Source organism: Lepisosteus platostomus, chromosome 3 (assembly GCF_059453375.1).
Source record: "Lepisosteus platostomus isolate fLepPlt1 chromosome 3, fLepPlt1.hap1, whole genome shotgun sequence".
NCBI lineage: Eukaryota > Metazoa > Chordata > Actinopteri > Semionotiformes > Lepisosteidae > Lepisosteus > Lepisosteus platostomus.
Genome location: NC_142613.1, coordinates 11729573 through 11743712, shown reverse-complemented (window position 1 = coordinate 11743712; position 14140 = coordinate 11729573). Strand labels below are relative to the sequence as shown.

The 14140-nt window shown below is 38.1% G+C and overlaps 1 protein-coding gene across 4 annotated transcripts in view; it reads right to left on the bottom strand.

The window, feature by feature from the left end:
• itih6 (inter-alpha-trypsin inhibitor heavy chain family member 6) overlaps positions 1-14140 on the bottom strand; it is a 31505-nt gene that overhangs the window by 1742 nt on the left and 15623 nt on the right. The window contains exons 7-16 of one of the 4 annotated variants that reach the window (XM_088627055.1): positions 13114-13230; positions 11328-11499; positions 9505-10839; positions 7505-7537; positions 6962-6979; positions 4419-4478; positions 3179-3199; positions 2517-2555; positions 1479-1592; positions 6-389 (exon numbers count right to left, since the gene is read on the bottom strand). In XM_088627055.1, the coding sequence (XP_088483181.1) occupies positions 6-389; positions 1479-1592; positions 2517-2555; positions 3179-3199; positions 4419-4478; positions 6962-6979; positions 7505-7537; positions 9505-10839; positions 11328-11499; positions 13114-13230 (2293 nt within the window). The remainder of the gene's footprint in view (positions 1-5; positions 390-1478; positions 1593-2516; positions 2556-3178; positions 3200-4418; positions 4479-6961; positions 6980-7504; positions 7538-9504; positions 10840-11327; positions 11500-13113; positions 13231-14140) is intronic. The other 3 variants (XM_088627057.1, XM_088627056.1, XM_088627059.1) reach the window with 3 other exon arrangements.

The window sequence follows — 14140 nt, the reverse complement described above, 5'->3', positions numbered from 1 at the left end:
CATACCTAGTAAACCATGTGTACTTGGAGATAGGCCTTGTCCATTGGCAATGTAGAGACCTAGGTGGCTGAGCTGTAGATAGGTAGGGTGTTTGTAGTGGTGGAAGAGAACCATGAATCCAATGTCTTGTCCAACTGTCACCCAGGCGGTCTGGTTGCTATCTATAGTGATCTTCAAGTCCCGCACCTTGACAGTGCCAGTTCTGTCGGTGAACAGCGTAACCTGCTCCTCCCCCTCCATGACAATGGAGCCCAGGGACACTGTGATGTTCCAGGGCTCTGCGCTTCCCATCTTCACAGAGAAGCTCAGCTGACTGAAGTAAGTCCTGGTTTTATCTTCAAAGCCTACTTTTGAAGGGGCCCACATTAAATGGCCGTCCACAGTTAAGCCTGCAGGAAGCGAGAGTGAAATTGTTGTTATAGTATTCCTAGCTATAGTAGGCCATATACAGCATATTAGATGAGACCTTCATGTTGCACTTCCTAAGTACTAGGAATACCCCTACAGAAAATCTGATGGTCATAGTAGGGTCAACAAGGAAGGACAGGAGCTGATTTGAGACCAAAACACTAGAAATTCAGGCATGTTCAACGGTGATGTGTCTCTCCATGGTATGTACTTAAATTTTAGGAAGTTTTTCAGAAGCTGTGAAAAGGATATACCCTGGGTATATAGTAGGAAAAATAAATGGATATTTCAAATTGAAACATACTGTATGAAACTAACTTAAACATCTTGCTCCATATATCCTACCAGTCTGTAACAGGCAAGCAGAGAAAATGATCACACCCTGAGGGTGGGATCAAGGTCATGCTTTGTCTCTCCAGTGATGTGCAGTAAATCATATGTGAGTTGCTTGTACGCTCCAGCAATACTGAAAGAGACTACTTCTCAGTGTCTGAACTTTCTTACAATGGCTGAGATATGTATATACGAGGTACTGACCTCAGCTAATTAGAGGCCTACAGTATAGATGCCTATGTACCGTATATAGTTGCTAAATAAACTGGTGTAATCCCATTTTTTTCTATTTTATACTTATGGTAAACAGTAAAGAATTAATCATCCTAGTTTCTCTGTGACTCAATCTGAGTTCAGTACTTTCCTGTTGAACCCGGGGTTTGCGATGTTCCTGGATCCAAGAGCCTTAGGTAATGGTAAGTTAAAAGGTACAACAAACTACCTGGTGGTGGATTTTGAAAAAAAACTGGAAAAGACCGTTTTTAGAGGCCAATGATGACAACACGAGAATTGAGGATTCACCTGCCAGGATAGCCATATGCTTGACACTGCACATTTTTATTCCAAATAATGTCCTAAATTTTCACCCTAATAATTTTAAAAGGATGTTACTTCAAACAAGATACTGGGAATGTGAAATTCCCATTCAAATGAGGTATTATCGACCTCTTAAAAGAACCGACATTCACGCACAAGAAATAGCCAGAAGTTAATATACAGTGGCTCTACTGAAATACCTTTCTCTGGGTCATCTACCAGTCGCAGTACATCATTGGGCAGCCCATCAATGGTGAAGCAAATGTGTTCTGAAAGTTTGGGCAGATGAACCACAAAGTGGGGGTCTCCATCAGCTGAAAGAGAGTGCAACACAATCTGGAGTTTGTCATCGCCCACAAACTAGGAAAATCCACATTCAACAGCTGTATTCCAGCTAATGTCTCTTGTTAGCCAACACTGGTGGACTGGTGCTTAAAAAACTCAAGAATCTTTTTAACGTTGGACCTCAGCATGCAGTTATAGCACATTTTTCAACTCCCACTGCAAGGAATCTAGTCAGCTCTCTGTATGACTAAAATTAATATCTAAATTAGTCTCCTGCCGGCTACTTTTATATGGTATAGAAAGCAGACAAGTTGGACTGTTGCAAATGCATCTGAGACATAAACAGCCTTCTTTAAATAATTGAGTACACCATCTAATATTTTTCTTCTTGCACACCGAATGTGCAAATGCCATACCCTTGGAGCCAGATGAGCATTGCTACCTCTTCTATTTATTACTGACACCACTACTGGTCTGTTTGGGGAGTGAGCGTTTTTGGATTATGAGACTAATTTATATTTTGTTATTGGAATATGACTATTCCGAAAAGCCCTAACCTACTCCTGCTCCATAATGACTCACAAGTTACCGTCATTCTGTAGCTACAATGCATTTAACTGGCAGGTCTAACCACAGCCAAAACCAAAATAGTTTGCTGAGAAAAGACTTTATATATCTCTGACTTGTTTGGTTGTGTCCATTTATAGAAATTGGGCTCGTAGATGTGTAGCTAAATGTACTATGCTAGTGCAAAATCTGTATCAATTTCTACAGACTCATTTCGTTATTTATAACATTTGTTAGGCTAGTTCACGTTCCCTCCCCTTTTCATATTAGCATACAACTGTGTTTTTGTTTTATTCTGTTAATTTGTAAAAGAACCTGATAAACATTTCCGAGATAAAAGTAAAAACATTTGATTTTTGTCATCACAATCAATCACTCAGTCTTACCTGAACCTGCGAAAATAAGCCTGGAACTTGCAGACCCAACTATAAACACAAGTATATGAATTATTCCAAGACACTGTGTATTTTGTATCAATCAATTTTATTTTGATTGACGTTTTTTAAATCACAAAAAACAATGTTGATTTCACTTTTGACTTCTTAATGGTGAGCATTACTTTGGAAAACGTTTTTAAGTATGCAGCAAGAGTCTCATAAACCATAAGCACAATTTACAGTACTCACAAAACATTGAAGTTGGTTTCCACCACACAATAATATATCTTTCAACAGTCTCTTCTCCATATGACTTGCACAGTATCACAGCTATTATTTACATGATCCAATATACTGTATACACATGGTTTTACACAACTGTGCACTTTGAACACAAAATGTGAACTGAAAAGCCCATGCAGTAAACAAATAAATAAATGCCAATGAGCTAATGCAGTTTGACATAAAGTGCTAATAGCCTTATTATAATAATCATCATTTGAAGCCTTTCAATACAAATTGTGATATAAGAATGCAGTGAGGCTTATAATTGTAACATTTTAGTTTTCAGAATCCCAAATGATCAAGATAATACTACTTTAAAATATTAAGAATAATCATGTTTTTATTTTTTTTTTAAATGTTGTTGTTGGAGGAATGACAATACTTACCATTAGAAGGAGTAGAATCCACTAGAATGAACAAACATAAATAAGACCTGGTTAGTTCAGTGCCAACAAATGTTTTTAATGAGCTGCTGTTCTTTCCAAAAACAAAAGCAGCTCAAGATATTCAAAATTGCCATTTTCAAGCAATTGCTTTTTTAGTACAGACACTGTAATTTGAATATACTGTATAGTATATGCACTCATAAAGGACTGCTAGTAATACTCCCATTGAATAACATTTTGGGTCACTTTTATGGTTTATTAACCTTTTTAAATTGCATTGTTTTGTTAATTAAATTATTGGTCTAGCAAGCTACTAAGGTATTTCTCTATTTAAAGTTATAACCTTTAATTGACTAGCCACATTTTTCTATACAAAATGGTTTTAATCCTAAAACTATCATGGTCTCAGTAGTTATATAACTAGCATGTAACATTTTTTATGTTAGCATGCTACATTAGTACAAAAAGTTCATTGCTTAATATCCTAGCAAATTGTTGTCATGTAAGTTGTGCATTGTGTATACATTTAGCCTTAAATATATATTTTCTGGACACATACAATGCTTTGCAAAAGATACCTCAGTGGCAATACAGCATTAAAGTACAATTTGCATAAAGACTCCAATAGTGTCTCCATTTGTTCAATCTTTAATTCAAACAGGTCAGAATCTTCAAAAATGTGATCACAAACTAAGGCAAACTCTCCATGAGTGGGCAATATGAAGTGTTGTAATAACTAGTGACTCCCAAGAAAGAGCACTGATTTGACTCTGATGTCCAAGTTCCACAAAGAAATAGTATTTACAGTCTTCTATTTTTTTACTTTCCCAGCAAAAAACTGTTTTATGAAAGAGACAAAACCGCCTTCAAATGTTTGGTGCAACTGGAAGATGTTGAGGTTTTCAGAAAAATCCTCCACTGGCTGTTTTGCATATTAGTCTGCCATTTTATTACATCCTTAAATATACATAAAGTCACACATTGTTTTCAAAGTAGACATATTTCACAATATTATTGATTGACTGCTTTATTTGATAGGAAAGTTAATACAAACTTCAAATTGCTGGATAATTGATGCACAGAGATAGGTATTAACAAGTATTACATGAACTTATATTGTATTAGTAATCAACTAGGTACTTAAATGCTCTGTTTATCTGATTCAGATTATCCACATTTGAAATACTGTACTTCCAAATAGAAACATTTACATGAAATATTAGTGTGCATGTACACTTACAGTCATAATAATAATTATCGGGGTAGACGATGTCATTGTATTCACCATAGTAATAAAAATCTGAAAAGAGACAATAAATAAATCAACATTTATGCTTTATAAAAGGAGCCAGTCATACCGATCATTTACTCTATATCATTTATTCTATACTGTATATTGAGATGTCACAATTAATGCAGCTCTATCAATAAACCATGTCCTTGTTGGTGCAAATGTACCTCAAATACTTTGCATTGGAACTCACGTTTTCAACATTTATCTCTAAGATGCATTCCATCCATCCATCTTCTAACTGCTTTATCCAGAATGGGGTTGCAGAGAAGCTGAAGCCTATCTTGGCAAGCAATAGACACAAGGCAGGATATAACCTGGACGGGACGCCAGTCCATCACATTGCATGAGTCATTCCAAGAGGGGAAATTGCACCACTTATGAGAAATTTAACTGTTAACTTTATGTGTGTCATTTGATCTTTGCAAGGTCAAAGTTTTCAAGATATTAGATAGACAATATCAGATTCAAATGCACATTTCCTGTGCTAGATGATATTACTATGTTACTGTCATTGTTATTTAAGTCATTTTCCCCCTATTGAATATTGTTCTTGTCCCAAAATTAAATACATTTACCATTACCTTGTGCTTAATGTACATCTTAATTCCTTAGTTTAGTGCTTGTCTTGTTCTCTAAATATTTTTACATGCCTAAATGTACATCTAAATTCTTTAGTTTAGATCATCTTGACCTCTAAGATTTTTAGCTGGACTGTTATAGCTGGATCAGGAGCTTGTAAGTGTCCTACCTACCACTTCTTTAATAATGTGCCTCTAACATTGCCACCTTCTGATTCACCTTAGAGTAAGACAGCAGCAGCAACTCCTGCAGAGACCAGACACCTCATTCAGCAGTTCAGCGAAAGCCTAATTCATGTGAAGTAGAATCAAATTAGTTTCATTGGCTGAACTCTCCCAGGTGAGAAATTACAAACAGAAGCCTGTCTGTAAGGACAAAGCCAACAGGAGGGAGGAACACAAGAGAAGATGCTCGAGTTGAGCTCTGGAGGCAAGATACATATGCTCAGGAGAGCAGAAGTGGAAGAGATTAGGGTTGAAATTCTCCCAAATTTTGCTCTGTTACATAGGATGTAGTGACTCCTCAACACTTGTGATTCAAAGTGCAGAGACATGAAACTATTGTAAAGCTATGTAAGTGGTAATTATGAATTCCCATAGGAACTGGGAGGAGTGCTTAGGTAATGTACTTGCATTCAGTGCAAATGCTCTTCAACCAGTGTGAGGTGCTCTGCAACGTAGAGCAATGAACCTGTTAAAGAAGATGTCGGCAGAACCATGTTTCTTTTAGGATATTTAAAGTGTGGATTGAGATAAGGGTCATCTAAATACCTGAAGTCAATTTCACATGACACGACATGACCTTAACAGGATGGCAGTCGTTATTGGAATGAATGTCAAAACACTGCAAAATGCATTGCACTAATTATGCATATGAACATTTGAGAGCCATAGCGTGTGTTAATGGAAACTGAAAAAAAGTATACTTTATAAGAGGGCTGACTTTCTAAATTTTAGCAACACATTTATACAATTTCAGCAAGTATTAAGAATATTATTGAATGTATTTTGAGTCTGTATCAATTCTTCTTTTTAAAACATCCACATAAAAATCTGGAAATAATGCTGAGGTTTATACAAAAAAGGTGTGACTTAGTTCAGTGTCTGATATGTTATACATGGTCCTGGTATCAGAACATGAATGACACACCATCATTTTCAGGCAGCCAGCTAAACTGCAAATATCCAAAGAATTATTGTGTATTAGCAGTATTAACAGCAGTATTTTGCAATGACAGATAAGGCTCTACACATAACTTATTACAAGAGCACAACTACAAAGATGGTTCAAAAGAATTCGAACTTAACAAAGAGGAAAGCTCCAGACTTTATAGTAGATGCATATTCTTATAGGGTTCATTATGACTATACTGAAACAGCTGTAAAATTCTACAAAGTTTTTTTTTCCTTATTTGTGCTCTCTTGTAGTTGACCATAATGGGTACTGATTCACTTTTGTGACCTGCAGTAGTGTGTTCTCCAACACCATAAAACACAAAGACAGTTGATTTTCTGACTAATGTCCCATCCATAATGTATAAAAGTAGAGGTTCCCAGATATGGGTCTTGGAAAGCCAATGTTTTAAAATTTGTTTAGGTCTTTTTAAGGTGCCAACACCTGAAAAGCTGGTACAGGTTGCTCAAATGTTCCAATCAATGATTAGTGACTTATGATGAACTAACTGAAATCATTAAAGATGAACTGTAATTAAAACTTGCAGACACACCAGACCTCCAGGACCAGAATTGGAGATCCCTGAAATAATGTCTACCTTAAAAAGACACATTATTACTAATTAATATAACAAGGTGGAATACGATGATTTATATGTTGTAGTATATTTACTCTGGGTTAGTAATAGCTCTGTTAGATATACAATAAATTGATTATAGTGATTAGATTCAACTCACCTTCATGTTGGTCAGTATCTAAAAAAGAATAATGGAAACAAAACTTTAAGTCTAGTTTATACATCTCATTCATATAACAACAGTCTCCAACAACAACCATGTGGTTCATTAAGAGCATAGACATTTTTTGAAAACCTGTCCTATCTCTATAAACTAAAGTATCTGATCACAAGATCAAGCCAAATGTTGCCAGAATTCAGCAAAACATCCCACATACTGTTACATGGCAAAAGTGTGAAGATACTGTCAGACAAGTTCTATTTGATGAATCTGTCCAGAAATTACCATAGCTGTAACTACTATAACTATGCATTCTGCTTGATTAATTTTAAAATTCCCACTGGAGTCAAATTTAGTTATTCCCTTAACTGTATATAAAAATATATTAAAGCCAAAGAAAGAAACATTTACATTATGAAAAACAATTACTTTCCCACAAGGCTCAAGTTGCTACAGCACTGCTGTCAAAACCACAGATTCATATACAGTATCTGAACAAATTAAATACTTTAAATCTCAAATAAACCCAGTGTAAAAGATTACCCTTTATCTGAACTTGAACGACAGAGGAAACATCTGAAAAACAAGAAAGATATACCCAAGTTCATCTCATACTATGCTGTTGTTTGCAAATTGTTTCACTTTTGCTCTCTTCTGGTGCTTGCAAGACCATGAAGGAGAAAAGTGGCTAAATGACTGGGTTCAGAAACTTAGAAATTTAGAAACGCCTGCTTGTTATTAGAAACTACAAAGCACAAAGCCTTTGAACCATGCACTGCCCGGTCATCCAGGTCTTTCACAAACCCACAGTGCAAAAAGAGAAGTGAAAATGGATGAGTGGAAAGACACAGCTCCCAGCAATAACAAGGGGTCTCAGTGGCTAAAGAAGCCTGAGAACCTTTCCTAGATTTAAATATACTGAAAATTAGCGGCACTAGTCAGTTGTGCCCCGCAATTGCTGACCATTCATGGTAATAGATAGTTCAGGTGGGTAGCTGCATCAGCATGCGTAGGCTACAAAGGAACACCTGAAGAAGGCTCCACGGCCGAAACGTTGTGTTTTCTTTCTTCTGTTTTTCAGCATGAAATAAACCTATTACCTGTTCCACGGTAATAGATAGCTGAAGACATAACACGGTATCAAACTAGTAACCATTTAATGCTAGCAGTTGATTCAGTTCTTTTGTGTTGTAACAAAATTGCACAGCAAATATTCATCCATCCATTTTCAAACCACTTCTTCCATTTCAGGGTCCTGGGGGAGCTGGAGCCTATTTTGGTAAGCAATGGGTGCAAGACAGGGTACACTCCGGATGGGACACCAGTCCATCGCAGGCCAGACATACAGACATGCACACCAGGGCCAACTTCCCTAAAAGACAATTGACCTACCAGTATGTTTTTGGACTGTGGGAAAGAAACAGGAGCACCCAGAGGAAACCCACACAAACGTGACACAAATAGCACCCCAGGTCTGAAATTAAACCCAGGGCCCCAGCACTATGAGGCAGCAGATATCCAAAGCATCATCTAGCCAACACAAGTTTTTCTTTTTATACAGTATATCAACATGCTGTTCCCACAAACTACATTCAGAGCAGAGAAGATGGGAGGCTGTACATCTACCATTTGCGCAATAGTGTTAGAAAAATTGTGTAATGTCTCCATCAGAAAGGCAAGTGGTGAAACTCATTTTGTACTTGTTGGCAAAAGGTTTTATTTTTAAAGCCAAATACTAAACTCAATGCAGGCAGTGAAACTGTGCCAAAGGCTACACAGCACAGGGAATCAGTAAAGCTGTTACTCAAAGAAAAGGCATAAATGTATATTTAGAAATTATATTTAATTATTAGAAATAATTAGAGTGCCTATATTAAGTGGCATAAAAGAATCAATATGTTATTATTTATATGTCCAGGAAGCTGGTGTCTTTAACGTACAAACAATATTGGAGCCTCTGTACACAATAGTATGGAAAACCATATAGCCCCAAAATGATGTACGAATAGAAATTTTGCTTTAACAGTGTAACTTTTACTGTGCATGTAAAGAGCACATAACAGAGCTCCAACTACGTACATATAATATAATCAATCCTATTAATCATTCCAAAATATTTGAGTTACTATTTTCATATTTCCTAATGGCAAATATTTGTCAAATATTAACAAGCTAAACGAGTTACACTTCAGCAACTGACAGAAATAGCTTGTTCTCTTAGGAGAAAATGCACTCGTGAAAGTTGTAGTTAATCATACACTGTATATTGTATTTTGGTTTCATGCTCGACTTTGCCTTGAGTGAGATATTTGTGGGGGGAATGGGGGGGTTAGAAGCAATTTGGTTAGGAAAAAAACATAAATACACGCTTGCTTGCCTTCTGGAGTTCTGTTTGCACGGATCTCCCTGCAAGTGGTATTTTCAAAGCCTCTCCCAACTTTCAAAAGTTGCCCCATGTATGCCATGCAACAGGGTACGGGATGTGTCACTTTGCAGTGGCATAGGGAAGTGGCACTTTCACAGGGGAGACTCTCTGGACTTACCCTGAATTGCCTCCCCAGCATATAGCTTCTCCTCTGTGAACCCTACCATGGGCATGAATGTGGCACTGATGAATCTGGCTATCTCTATATCGGTGCCCATCTCAGTGATGTGGGGCATGGCAGTGGTGCCTGGGGGTGGAGCTGGGGCCGTCACCCAAAAAGCATCTGTCCGGTTAGTGGACAGACCTCCAGGGGGAGCACTGGCAGTGGTGGGGCGATGCTCGGAGGTAGCAGTTCTACTTTGGGATTCAGGGGAGGCGACTGTTTTGGCAGGGAAGGAGGTGGAGGTGGGTAGGATTCGACCTGTAGTTTGGAGACCACTGGGGTGGCCAGGGAACTTGGTACTAGGCGCACTTTCAGGCCTGGGCTTGCTTGTCTTAGAGCTGGAAGTAGTTGTGGTATCTGATTTTCTGGTGGAGTGGAGAGCCAATTTGGAAAAAAGAAATGGAGTATGTGTTACCGTACTTGTGGTATGAGTGGGCATTGTGGTTGTTGTTGTTGTAGCTGTTGTTGTTGTAGTTGTTGTTGTAGTTGTAGTTGTTGTAGCTGTGGTGGTAGAAGTGGCATTCAAGCTTGCCTCTTCAGTATCAGGCTTGACCACAACCAGGGATGTGACGGGAGAGACAAAGTTGTACTTCAGTGACAGGTTTGTAGCTTTTTCAGTCAGGATACGTTGTGTTGCCGGATCTGTGTTGTTCAGCTTGGCTTGGAGGAGGTCTTTGATGGTGAAGTACGCCCACAACCTGCGAACAAAACTTGAGATGCCTTGTAGATCCCCTGGGCACCCAAAGGTAGCATTGCCTGAACTAGGGACAGTCACATCATTCTCCACAGTCAGCTGCTTCTCAGAATCCATAGCATTCACCTTGACTTTGAGGTCCTTGATTCCAGGCTTGATCCGGCCGGCAACCACCAGCTCAGATCCTTGGAAGAAGTTTGGGAAGAGAGCCCGTGTGACATCGTAGACATGGTTATCCAAGTAGTTTAACTGGATGTCAAAGAGCAGCGGGCTAGCTACCTCATCATAAAAGCCCTTCAGCTGCAAGGTGGCATCCGCATCTTCATAGATCATCCGTGCCACCCCTCGATTTTCCATGGATAAACGGCGCATCAGTGGGTAATCTGCATCATTTCCAAATGCCAATCCGAAGAGCGAGGCTGTCCCCAGTGCCTCTTTGGCATTATTGACAATCCTGTCCCCAGAAGTCACACCTGTGGTAGGCTCCCCATCTGTGAGGAAGATAATCAGAGGAACATGGTTGCCTGAGCCTTTCCTGGGGTTCTTGGTGTTGACCAGCTTGGCTGCATTGAGCAAAGCTGAGTTGATGTCTGTTGCTGGTGAGAAAAACAAAATAAAGTAGCTTTAATATATTTTCCCAAAAATTGTCACAAAAAGTATATGTGAAAAGGATAGCCTAAGTACTGTTCTTTTGGCAAACGGTAAAGTGAAATTAATTTAAATCTTAGGCCACATTTCATCATGTGTGACACTGACAGCATACAAGTCTTATCAGACGATCTAGCTTATTTTTTATTCCATGCTGTGCAGATAAGACTGCCAAAGTTGTTACCCACTACACAGTCTGGATATTAAAAGTGCATAAAATAATATTTATAAAGTTCTATCTACCTTGTGAAATATTTTTCAAGAGATGTCTAGAAAAGCACTTGTGAATGTTTCAAAACTACACTACGCAAAAACATAATATGCTAGAAAAGTCTGTGTGACAGACTAAAGCCGTACTTCTTTTATTGTGAAGTGCAATAGTTGCATTCTAGCTGCTTTAAGCTAAAGAAAACAGGACATTTAAGTGTACACCTACATCCTGATGCAGAAATTTTCTTCACAAATGCTTGGGCCTCCTTCACATTCTTTGGTGTGGCTTTGATGGTGGTTTCTGTTTTCCAGGTGTTCACTGAATGGGAGAAGGTAATGATGTTGAAGTAGTCATTTTCTCGTAGGTCACTGAGTATGATTTTCATTGCTTCCTTAGTCTGTGGATAACATCAGATGTCAGGACCTTATGTCATACAGGGAAATTGCATCCATCTGACTGTAGTGTTCATATTTAATTGAGTACTTATCAAAACTAGTAGGTTTTCTCCATTGTATTAATAATTAATAATGCCTTACACTTATATAGCGCTTTTCTGGACACTCCACTCAAAGCGCTTTACAGGTAATGGGGACTCTCCTCCACCACCACCAATGTGTACTGTAGACCCACATGGTTGATGAGATGGCAGCCACAGTGCCCCAGAATGCTCACCGGCTATCAGCAGGGAGGAGACAGAGTGATGAAGCCAGTTCATTGGGGATTATTAGGAGGCCATGAATGGTAAAGGCCAAAGGGAATAGTGGCCAGGACAACAGGGTAGCACTTCTACTCTACTCGAGAAATGCCCTGGGGTTTTAATGACAACGGAGAGTCAGGACTTTGGGTTTTTGTCTCATCCAAAGGACGGCACCCTTTTTACTGTTAGTGGGACTACTGGTCCCACTAACACCTCTTCCAGTAGCAACCTTAGCTTTCCCAGGAGGTTTCCCATCCAAGTACTGGCCAGGCTCACACCTGCTGAGCTTCAGTTGGTTGCCAGTTATGCGTTGCAGGGTGATATAGCTACTCTATTGCCACCCCTACAGCAAATAAGAGCTGTCCCCACTGACTGTTGGCATCACCGTCTGTCCAAGGCCAATCTAACACATACAGATAGAGATGAGTGTGGGCATCTGCTCTTCTCTCTGATTTGTGACTTTATGCAGAAGGTTTTCAAACATTTCAATAAATATGACAACATGACATTTTGAAATTTATTGAATCACACTTTTTGTTAACTTAATTTGTGCTTGTATGCAATCCCGTCATTTGCTGGAATAGATGCTGGTACCCTATATCGGATAAATTGTTTAGAAAATTAAATGGATTTTAATTTGTGAATGGATTTGTACAGCTGCCCTGCAGTGCACTGACATCCCATCCAGGGTCTGTCCTGCTTTGTGCCCATTGCTTGTCAGGTTAGGCTCCAGCAATCCCCATGACTCTGTACTAGATAAAGAAAATGTATGGCAAATCCATTGGAAAAAAGATGGATGGATTTTTGCAGGAAGAATGTACAGTACCTAGAATTATATTTTCTTGCATTCACTAAGACGTTGCTCTCCAATATGTTTAGTATACTTTCTTATCCATATTTAAATTTAAGTTTTTGTCTTTATTTTGAATTTTATCTTTTACTCCTTCATCTGTATTTTTTTATTTTTTGATCTGTAAAATTATTATATTTTCCCCTACCTCTATGGTTTTATGTGTGAGGAGGAATGTGGGGAGCGGTGATCAAGGGTGAGTAATTTAAAGGATTTATAACTTGGAAACTTTGTTCAGTTGTTTATCTTAATGTGTACCTATAGTTTTCCTCGTAAAATGTCAAATAAAAATGAGTGCATTTTTCTACTTGAAAAGTCAAAGCATCTTAACTAATCACTGACGTTCTTGAAAGGCATTTACATAATGTTGGTGAAGAACCTTTAAAAGAATTAAAAGAAACTTTTTAAAAATACCATCCTTCTGCCTTTAAAAGGATGCTATTTTTCACATGTACTTTCTGTACCTGTTTAATTTTAGTCCCAAGCATGGAGCCGCTAGTGTCAATCACAAAGATAACATCCTTGGGTACAACTGGAAGTCCTCTGGGAGCAAAATAGTGTACAAAATAACCATCGTAGATCTGCAGAGAGATTCAGAACAAAATAGAACTGAAGAAAATCTGTACGTGTAAAATAGAGCATATGGTAGAATAGAGAGAGAAAAAAATTAACACTTTATTTTTGTGTGTCATAAATGAGATATTCCATGAAAATGATAAAACATGCATTTTATGCAATGTCAACTGATATATAAAAAGCGTAAAATGGAACAAACATTAATCTTGTAAATCAAAAAACTCTAATCAGAAACTATTGGACACACACAATTTTAAAGGGGAACTGCAATATTATTTTTATATTTTGGGGTTCGAAAGAATCATGCATGAGTGCATTTCAAACCACAATGAAAGTACAATGTACACTGTAACTTCCCCCAAATTTACACCACAAAAGAGACCAAATGTCCAGCTAAGCACAGCACCGTACTCTGCAATTCAGAACAGGGCAACAAAACTTCCGATGATGTGAAGTGGCCCTATTACATTGTAAAGAAGCAGGATTCTGAATATATCTCTTTTAATCCAATAGAAATATTGCTCTTGATTTTAAGATGATTTTGTCGACAAATACTACTTGTTAACTTTTCATGCAGACCACGTTTGATCATTTCTGGGGTGAAATGTCTGCTCTACAACCTGTACTTCTTCACTTGGACATCACATTACACTAGTGATTACAGTGACTAGTGAGCAGGAAGGGCCACATCACATCACAATTTGCACGACTTCTCTCTCCTGTGGTGAGACCAGGAGTTTGCGACGACATGGCAACTTACAGTACTTTCTCACAAAGTTCACGATTTTGTGCTTTATTTGAAATGTGTAAAATATTTCTTCACTGTCAACAAATTTATTTTGCTACTGCGTTTTAATGACTGGTCTGAGAAATTGGTACTGTAGTTCACTTGATAGTGGCTTTCTGTTTGTCTGA